This window comes from Rhinichthys klamathensis, unplaced genomic scaffold, assembly GCF_029890125.1.
Source record: "Rhinichthys klamathensis goyatoka isolate OS25496 unplaced genomic scaffold, OSU_Roscu_1.1 h1tg000180l_1, whole genome shotgun sequence".
Lineage (NCBI taxonomy): Eukaryota > Metazoa > Chordata > Actinopteri > Cypriniformes > Leuciscidae > Rhinichthys > Rhinichthys klamathensis.
In genome coordinates, this window is record NW_026606708.1 from 2,010,400 (window position 1) to 2,020,484 (window position 10,085).

Consider the following 10,085-nt stretch of genomic DNA (forward strand, 5'->3'; position numbering starts at 1 on the left):
CAGTTCTTCAATTCGTTTTTAACAACAGTCTTGCCTGGTTTGATGTAAACATTTCTTAAAAATAGGCTAAGTTAAGTTATAAGGCACACAGTTTAATTAATAAAAGGACAATTTAAAAATTAGGAGTACAGTGGAAATGTAAAATGAGATGAACTTAAACACAACTTAGTACTCATGCATCCTCAATTGTTATAAAAGGGAACATCAAAACAACTCCAGAATTCAAGTTATATATTCAATTCAAAATATGTCAATGAACAGGAGTCAAAAACATTCCATACATTTTGTTCATGTAACAAGTTTAACTGATATAGAAATTTAACAGTAAAGAAATGAAATGTAACATTTTAAAGATGCAGTTTACTTCTTACAAACAGGCTTATGATAAGGGGCCCTTGTACCTTCTCTAAATATTATGCAAATATTTGAATATATTGAAGATATACCTTTGGTGTGCGTTTGTGACACAGGTCACGCCAGGTAGATCCATAACATCAGTCGACCGCGGTGGTATGTAGCACCACTTTAATACTGCAGCAACACCTGCTTGATGAATGTGGATATGACCTGATGTTTAATTATGGCTGTCCTGCTCCCTCTTGCTGATTGGCTGATTTGTGTAATGGCGTCTCCTTGTAAAGGAACCAGCAGTTTCCTCCCCACAGGATACAGTTGAGGAATCCAAAGATCTACAAAGATTCATAAATTCATGTTCACTTATTTGTTTTTAATTAATTTGATTTATCTTTTTTTTTTTTTTTTTTTTTTTAAATCAAGTTAAAAAGAAACATTATATCCACATAACTACAATCAGAGCATAAATACCGACAAAGGATAGTAATAAAAATATGTGGGAAAACAGGATGAATAAATCTGTTAGTCTATTCGGTCATCTCTGTATAATGTCATTGGTTTAGTATTTTGCTATACATTATAATTCTCTTACCACTGAGGAATTGAGGCGGCCCATTATGGGGGTGTGCCCAGCAGTGCAGTTTAATGCTCGTTTACACACGTCAGTTAAGGACACAAGTGTATTTGGACTGGTTGCCCCTTTCACATCAGTGAGGCCTTTTCCCCAGGCAGATGAACACACTAGCCAGAGAAACGTGAAGATCCCAGTTAACAGTAGATCCTAAGGAGAGTAATACATGTAAATACATATCAACATGTAAATTATATAGACACACACATTATAAATTATTATTTTATATACAGTACCGGTCAAAAGTGTGAAAACATTACTATTTTTAATGTTTTTGAAAGAAGTCTTTAATGCTCATCAAGCCCTTTACTTGACCAAACATACAGAAAAACAAGTAATATTGTGAAATATTATTACAATTTAAAATAATGGTTTTCTATTTTAATATATATATATATATATATATATATATATATTAATTAATATATTACTTTGAAATATAATTTATTTCTGTGGTGCAAAGCTGAATTTTCATTACTCCAGTCTTCAGTGTTGATGATCCTACAGAAATCATTCTAATATGCTGATTTGATACTCAGTTATTATCAATGTTGGAAACAGTTGTGCTGCTTAATCTTTTTTTGGAACTATATCAGAGCTCGAGTTGAAGCTGCTTCATCGAGCCCCTCTCCGGTGGACAGCAAGCCAAATAAGTTTAACCTAATATCTTAAAGATTTTATGGGCAAGCAAACTCGTTAAAGTTCATTCTCCAAACTAGGGATGTTGAAATCCAGCAAAATACAGAATACACTAATAAAATGAAGGCCAGAAAGTTTATAAATAAACTTATCAGGCATGCAGTGGCTGGATTTCATTTGTCGTACAAAAGCGTGAACGTCTGAGTCAGCCATTGAATATGAAAGTGAATTTAAAGGCATGCACAGACAGAGGAGGTTTAAGAATGCACAGATAACTCTTAAAATAGCTACATGAACTTGAACCAATACACACTCACAATGCTGGGGCCGCGAGGAGATTCGCGGTAGAGGTGCTGGTAACCCAGATACAATACAAGAGTAGCTGTGCTGTACAGGAAAGCCAGAACTCCAACAGCAACAAAGAACTCAGCTGAAGATGAATAATCTCCAGTCAGTTGTATGGTTTTAAACATTGCTCCACTCTGTTCGCAGGTTGGGACCTGGTAACTGCGGGTATTGAGCCTTTGTATCAAAGAATAATAAAGAAGGAAATTATGAAAAGGCAGAAATTCAAAAACAACAAGAAGTTGTATTTTAATTGTTTACCTAAAAGGGTAGTTGAAGGATGCATTTATTTCTTGGCTGGTACTGTTTTTGTTGCACAGGATGTTGAAACTGGTAGAGCCAGAATAACCACTAGTTGTAGCAAAAGCAAAAATGGCGAATATCTGAAAAAACAGTTTGTGAATGCAAAGAGGTGAAATTAATAAATGAATAAATAGATATGGTTCAAATGGAAACCAAAGGAAGTGTGCAACTGTGCGTTTGATTTCATAGCCCTGAGACCACCATATGAAGAAATGTAAATATTTATAAATGTAATGTATAAATGTAAATATAATATAAACAAATACAACCTTTGATTTTAATAACGTATTAGTAAATTTTTAAATTAATATTAACTAAGATTAATAAATGCTGAAGAAGTATTGTTCATGTTAACTAAGGTAGTTAACTAATGAACCTCAGTGGCGTAACTATCGGTAAGCAGGGTACGCGGTTGCTTACGGGCCCGGACCAATCAGGGGCCCGCTTGACTGGAAGATATTGATTGACAGCCGGGGCCCCCTATCGCATATTACTACTTTTAGTTTGATCGCATTTTACTTTATCACAATTTTGTTTTAAATAAATAATGACAACAACATATTTTACAGATCATTAAATACATGTGTGAAACGAACAATCATGGATTTTGGTGTAATTTGTTTTGAGCTGGGACTGGGGAATCCCCGGGTCGGCTGTTTAACGTTACACGCGCGCGCCACTTCATGCGTTTTCTCAGATCGGATAGCTACTGATTTATCAAAACGATTCCATTTACAGCTGGTCACATATGTGTTTTTGCAAAACAGATATAAATCCGATCTTCAATTTCCGCGCTATATGCAGATTTAATAGAGTTCACGTCACCGAAAGCAACAGATAAGCTGCATTTTATTGATCATCAGCTAAAATTTCTAAATCGAAGACCGCAATTAGAGAGAGCGGCAACAGTACTGGTAAGATCATTTCGTTTCTTTTAATGAAGATGATTGTGTGTTAAGCGAGCGTCTGCGACTTACTTTCACTTTGATTTGAGATATAGTTTGTGCGTTGGCTTGATGAATAGATGCTCATCTGCGGTGATGCGTGTTGTTGCAGAAGCATCGTCATATCTGACTATGACATATAGCCTATAACACGCTCTCACACGTTTATTTTTTTTAGCATTTTTAGAGGAGTAAAATTGACATGTGGTTTCAACAACCAGATGCATTTACACTTGTCCAGTGTCGTCTGGAATGCGGCCCAGACCACCTCCTGAAGTGGTTTGAGCGACCGGATTCAAATCCGTCTCGAATGCGTTTCGAAGGGAATTTACATCTGGTCTTTTCACGATCGGATAGCTATACGATATACGATATATCACAGAAAAAGCATGAAGTGGCCAGGTGTAAACAGTTCCTTGCGTATTGCATGCAAAAGCCTACTCGTGGACATTGCGTCATCACGTGTTGTAGTAGGGGGCCGCCTTGATAATCCTGCATAAAGCCTTGTTTATACTCGACGCGTCCGCAAGAGCGCGAAGTGCGCGCGGCAAAAATGACGTAATTGCGGTGTGGGCGGTCGTGCGCGTTGGGTGCGCAAGACCATATTATGGCAAGCCAAGAGGGTCAGAATTACGCTATAGATTAATCGCGTTTACAGCCAAACGCCGTAAAATACGGCGTTTTAAAACGTATTTCGCGCGTTTTTTACGCCGTTGTAATTACAGACGCCGTAAAAAACGCGCGAAATACGTCAATGACGCCGTATTCCACGGCGTATTTTTGTTCATGGAAAGCGCCGCTTTTTACGACGTTCATCTTGCCATATGACGGCGTAAAAAACGCCGTTTTGGTTGAACAGAGCGCGCGTTATTTTACGGCATTTTGCTAATAGTATAATGAGTCACGCCCACTGTTTTACACAGCCAGTAAGTTTGAACTGTTCTCTCCCAATCAATGATGAACTGAGTCAGACCAGACCAATTCAGCACGTATTATTATAGCCAAAGATCATTCGAATCTGTGAATGGTTTATAATTTGTTGTGTATAGCCTACCTACACTCACAATAAAAACAAAACATTGCTTGTATAATGAAGAAAACAAGCAGCTTTCCTTTCCGTGAACTTGCCTCTCAAAAGCAATCATTTTCACCATGAATCGAAATAAATTTTGTGTATAGATAGGCTATTTATTCCTTTTATAGGCTATGATTTTATCCTGTTTTTTTTTTCTTGTTCACAGAAGTGCTACAGGTGCATACGATGATGCTTCTGTTCTTTATGCAGCTATTTGTGCATGCAGGCTAAAACTAAACCCCTGGAAAAACATGTTTGTGTGTTTTAATGGGTCACAGACACGTGTAAATTTTAATTTAACAATCTTGTCGGTTAATGAATGGAGATGATCGCGTCGGTTGAAGGTCAACCCCTAAATGAATCCAATTTGTTGATAAAAGGAAACATTTCTAATTTTCGTTTAGTTTAAGTTGTTCAACTAATACTTATATTTTCCTTTATTTCCGGTTTATGTCGATTAGCATAACTGTTTTTAATAGTTTTAGTTTTAGTAAACTAACCCTGAACATCCACAGATCTGTAGCCTAAATTTTGCTATTTTAAGACACTAATATTTACAAATATATAAATGTTTGTCATAAAATAATTTAACAATGCATTATTTTTATAGGCTAACTAACCTTTTACAGTTTTGGATAAAACAGGCCTACATTTTTTGCATAATCTTTGCTTAAAAAATAAAGCATTCATGAATTATTTAATGATATAGGCCTAAACCTATTACTTAAGTGAACTCGTTTATAGTTATACACTCAAATATTGATAATAACAATAATAATTATTATTATTATTACATTTTAGGCTACATATTTAGAAGACATTTTTGTCCAAAACTTACAAGAAAGGAACAAAGCAATTCGTCAAATGTCAGTCATAATACAGTCACAGTCAGTCAGTCAGTCACAATGTCAGTCTAATAATTTATTATTTAGACAATAATAATAAAAGGCTAGGATTATCACAAATAACCACAAGATTTTGACGCTCATCATTCATATTAAATCGTCTATTCCAGCATATTCCACCATTATTGTGGAGCGCGCTTAGCCTGCATGACATGGAGGCGCCGGTGACTTGCATCACTTTCGTTTTCCTAACAACCATGGAAACAACTTAAAATACTCCCTAATTTCTGGTCATACAGAAAAGAATAATACATCATTCGCAACTAAATATATTTGTGTAAACTCACAATAACAAGAAAACAATGTGCTTTTGTAAAATAACTTTCATGCTCTCCGTGAACTGGATCGCGTCTCAAATGAACTGAAAAACAGCGTATAGCCTCACAGACACAGATATATCGTATATAGGCTATATATAATATTATATATATATAGGATATATCAATTATTTATAAAAATATATAGCCTACTATAGAATATTATTTATATCGTAATCATAATCCGTATGAAAGGTGCATTTCTCTCTGGCGCATCCCCTTTACAGCGGAGATGGAGATATGTTAGCTGCCTGATTTAGAAAACATTAGTTTATTAATAAATAATTAAAATACCTCGTTATTTGTTCAGAAACATTTATTATCATTAGCCTACTTTTGCCGGTGCTTTGCGGCAAGATTTATACATACGCTTTAGTATGGGAGGCTATTCCTCCATGCACCCATTTCTAATTTGTTCATTTAAATGTAATGTAAAAGTCTGAAATGTAATAATAATAATAATTATTATTGTTATTATTATTAGAGTGTATAACTATAAACGAGTTCACTTAAGACAGTAATATGTTTATCATAAAATAATTTATGAATGCTTTATTTTAGCAAAAATTAGGCAAAAAATGTAGGCCTATTTTTCCAAAACTGTAAAAGGTTAGGTTATAGTCTATAAAAATAATGCATTGGTAAATTATTTTATGACAAACATATATATATATATATATATATATATATATATATATATATATATATATATATATATATATATATATATATATATATATTTGTAAATATTAGTGTCTTAAAATAGCAAAATTTAGGCTACAGATCTGTGGATGTTCAGGGTTAGTTTACTAAAACTAAAACTATTAAAAACAGTTATGCTAATCGACATAAACCGGAAATAAAGGAAAATATAAGTATTAGTTGAACAACTTAAACTAAACGAAAATTAGAAATGTTTCCTTTTATCAACAAATTGGATTCATTTAGGGTTTTTTTTCCCCTGCGACCTTCAACCGACGCGATCATCTCCATTCATTAACCGACAAGATTGTTAAATTAAAATTTACACGTGTCTGTGACCCATTAAAACACACAAACATGTTTTTCCAGGGGTTTAGTTTTAGCCTGCATGCACAAATAGCTGCATAAAGAACAGAAGCATCATCGTATGCACCTGTAGCACTTCTGTGAACAAGAAAAAAAAACAGGATAAAATCATAGCCTATAAAAGGAATAAATAGCCTATATCTATACACAAAATTTATTTCGATTCATGGTGAAAATGATTGCTTTTGAGAGGCAAGTTCACGGAAAGGAAAGCTGTTTGTTTTCTTCATTATACAAGCAATGTTTTGTTTTTATTGTGAGTGTAGGTAGGCTATACACAACAAATTATAAACCATTCACAGATTCGAATGATCTTTGGCTATAATGATCCGTGCTGAATTGGTCTGGTCTGACTCAGTTCATCATTGATTGGGAGAGAACAGTTCAAACTTACTGGCTGTGTAAAACAGTGGGCGTGACTCATTATACTATTAGCAAAACGCCGTAAAATAACGCGCGCTCTGTTCAACCAAAACGGCGTTTTTTACGCCGTCACATGGCAAGATGAACGGCGTAAAAAGCGGCGCTTTCCATGAACAAAAATACGCCGTGGAATACGGCGTCATTGACGTATTTCGCGCGTTTTTTACGGCGTCTGTAATTACAACGGCGTAAAAAACGCGCGAAATACGTTTTAAAACGCCGTATTTTACGGCGTTTGGCTGTAAACGCGATTAATCTATAGCGTAATTCTGACCCTCTTGGCTTGCCATACCCCATTTCGCCTGGCGGTGTGCACGGCACTTTTTGTAACATCGCGCGCGGCGCCGCATCCGAGGATGAACGACTTCGAGCCGAATCTGGCCGAACTGGTATGTCTGTACCACCATGTTTATGATCCTTCTATACACAGAGACATTTGCATTGATGGGCGACCATAAAAGCCTCTCATTTTGTGAATAGGAACACATTTACATTAAGCACCCAGTTTGCACTTGTATAAAGTAACTGCTTACATTTACAAAATAAGCCTACAATAGCAGAAGTAAGCCCTGGTGATGAAATTAAGGTTTAAACACTCTTCAATAAGGCTTCAGTTGTTTACTAGTTTACATGCAGTGAAAGTACAATAAACCTACTGCATTTATTACTCTTTTTATATGAATCAGAAATTAATAAACTACTAATAAATGGCAAACTACTTCTTCACTGCTGATTCCTGGTGGTTTAGAGGAGAATTACTCCGAGTCGCCCCCTGTCGTTTCACAGAATAGCACAACGGCGAGCGCGTCAAGTATAAACGCCTCGTCCATATGGAGAGGTGCGCGCGCAGTCAGCGGAGACTCGCGCTCGTGCGGACGCGTCGAGTATAAACAAGGCTTAAGGGCCCGGTGTTGGCTCGTTACGCCACTGATGAACCTTATTGTAAAGTATTACCAAAAATATCAATAAAAAAAGAATGCGTGACCCTCTGGATTACATGCATGGTAAAATAGTACCAAAAGAAATGTACACAGACAGTACAGTAATTGTTTATAGACACTTTATCTTGAGGCAGTCAACTTCAAAAATAAACTGAGTCATAAACCCCGTGAGTAACGTTAACCTAAAAAAGTATATGCCAGATGTTTCTTAAAGGTAAACGTTTTGAAAAATGGCGTTCTGTGACTCCACGTATTGAAATAATGTTGTGATAATTATATATTTTTTTCATAATAACGTTTGATGTAATTACACAGAATAGCTCAAAAAAATATTAATTGAAAAGCACGTACCCATTCTAATACACGCATGAATCCCAGTGTTTCTTTCAAAGGGCTGAGATCTAGTTGAAATGCGCTCATCATCTTCTGCAAATAAAGCATCAACAGCGGCCAATCAAACAACCGTTACAACTGACAGAAAATGGTGTAATAATCAAACACCCGGAAATATTATGAAACGCGGCTCACTTTGGAGCAGCAGCAGACTCTTTTCTTGTCAAAATCTGAGTGAGTTAAAGTATGTAAAGCGGGAAACGCTGAGACTTTGTTGCACTGCAGAAAAATAAGGCAGATCCAGAAAGATTACCCTGTGTAGTCTATGGTGTACTGTAGTCCCCAGACGAATTTCAAAAAGTTGTCAAAGTTCCTTTCCCTTTCCTTGTTTCTGCACAAGACATGGTTTTGACCACGTGATTCGTGACGTGATTCCTTCCCCCATGGTCATAGTCGAGCTAGAGGGGAAAAAGTGTTGTAGTATTGCATATATCCTGTTTAGTTATCTTATCCTTAATGATTCATTCTGTACTAATTTATTCAACATATATCCTTAATTACCTAACATCGTATCGTCATTTTTTATTATCTTTAGAGCTTGCACAAACATTTCCAACATTTTTAGTGACATTTCTGCGCATTTGTTTGAGTTAAATTGACTTGCAGGTCTTTTTGACAGAATCCCACTGCCATATTCTTCTGTAGTTTAGAATGTTTTTTGGAATGTTGTCATCATTAAACATTTTGGAAATGGAAAAAATTGTAGCTGAAATACCTGCTAAATTTGATTCTAAACAGTCAGTAGCTAATGGTGTCAACATGTAGGAGATTCAAATTGCATATATTTTCCAGTCACACTTGTTGTTGTTGCTATGACACATTTTGCAACAGGAGTTGCAATTGTATGAAGTTTTAACCCATATTATAGTTGAAATAGGTATTAGGCCTATAACTATTTTAACCATGTTATTAACAGTGGATCTCTGAGGGTTAAGCATGTACATAGACATTTCTTTATGCCACTTTAATTGGCATTGCGTATTTTAACAACTTTGTGAGTTATGTGAAATGAGCATGATGTAGTAAATAATTAGATTTGTAGCTAATTTGTGTCAAAAGTATTTCTATTTTCTCGTCTCTGGAATATAGGGAAGACAAAGAACAAGATGGGGGAGCTCGGGGCACAACCTACATTTTGGTTTTGGCTCAATTATTAAAAAAATAATTAGGTTAGATCAATCTTTTTTTTTTTCACAAGCAACATACACATCTCTGCCACAAATGAACACTTATCTAGGACCTATACCATTTTCGTACAGTTGCACTGAAAGTGACAGAAGTGCAAATGTAACAACTTACCCATATCCGGGGTTAATTGTAACAGACAGAGGGGATAGTTGTAACAGTAACACACATAATTCAGTACCATTTTATCCATAGTTTGATATTGTTTGTACATATAGATAGATATCCATACATCCATCCCTCATTCAAACATCCTTCTATGGATCAATATCATGGATAGAGATATATGAAAGGGCTGCACTGTTTTGCAATAAATAAATAAAATCATCAAATATTGTAATATTGAATTATTGTGTGTAGCAGCTGCATGCAAAATTATTATTATTTATTATAACAGTAATAATAATAAAAACGAGCTCAAAATCACATTTTAAAGGGTTTATTGCATGGAAAAACAGGCTTTTTAATAAAAAAAAAACAAGTGATCAAATCAATGCATACCGGTAGTTAACAAAATGTGAAAAAATCATACGTTGACATTTAAATTCCAACATTGTTTGTG

At 35.3% G+C, this 10,085-nt stretch overlaps 1 protein-coding gene across 2 annotated transcripts; it reads right to left on the bottom strand.

Moving 5' to 3' along the window:
- Window positions 1-216: 216 nt before the first annotated feature.
- sypl2b (synaptophysin-like 2b) lies at window positions 217-8,544 on the bottom strand. 2 transcript variants are annotated; one of them, XM_056260972.1, is made up of 6 exons: window positions 8,474-8,544; window positions 8,297-8,371; window positions 2,231-2,352; window positions 1,942-2,146; window positions 947-1,135; window positions 217-689 (listed from the first exon to the last, which is right to left on the bottom strand). In XM_056260972.1, exons 2-6 carry the CDS (start codon window positions 8,366-8,368, stop codon window positions 579-581), a joined length of 699 nt encoding a protein of 232 aa, XP_056116947.1. In that variant the 5' UTR covers window positions 8,369-8,371; window positions 8,474-8,544; the 3' UTR covers window positions 217-578. The 2 variants fall into 2 exon arrangements, with proteins under 2 accessions (XP_056116947.1, XP_056116946.1); XM_056260971.1 differs by lacking the exon at window positions 8,474-8,544 and having other exon boundaries at window positions 8,297-8,389.
- Window positions 8,545-10,085: the final 1,541 nt, after the last annotated feature.

Excerpts from the sequence above, each read along its gene's own strand:
- sypl2b (XM_056260971.1), bottom strand. The coding sequence starts at position 8,386 with ATGCTTTATTTGCAGAAGATGATGAGCGCATTTCAACTAGATCTCAGC. Across the intron at positions 2,147-2,230 it reads TCCTTCAACTACCCTTTTAG|GCTCAATACCCGCAGTTACC; the intron begins GTAAACAATTAA and ends TTTGATACAAAG. Across the intron at positions 690-946 it reads GCCGCCTCAATTCCTCAGTG|ATCTTTGGATTCCTCAACTG; the intron begins GTAAGAGAATTA and ends GAATCTTTGTAG.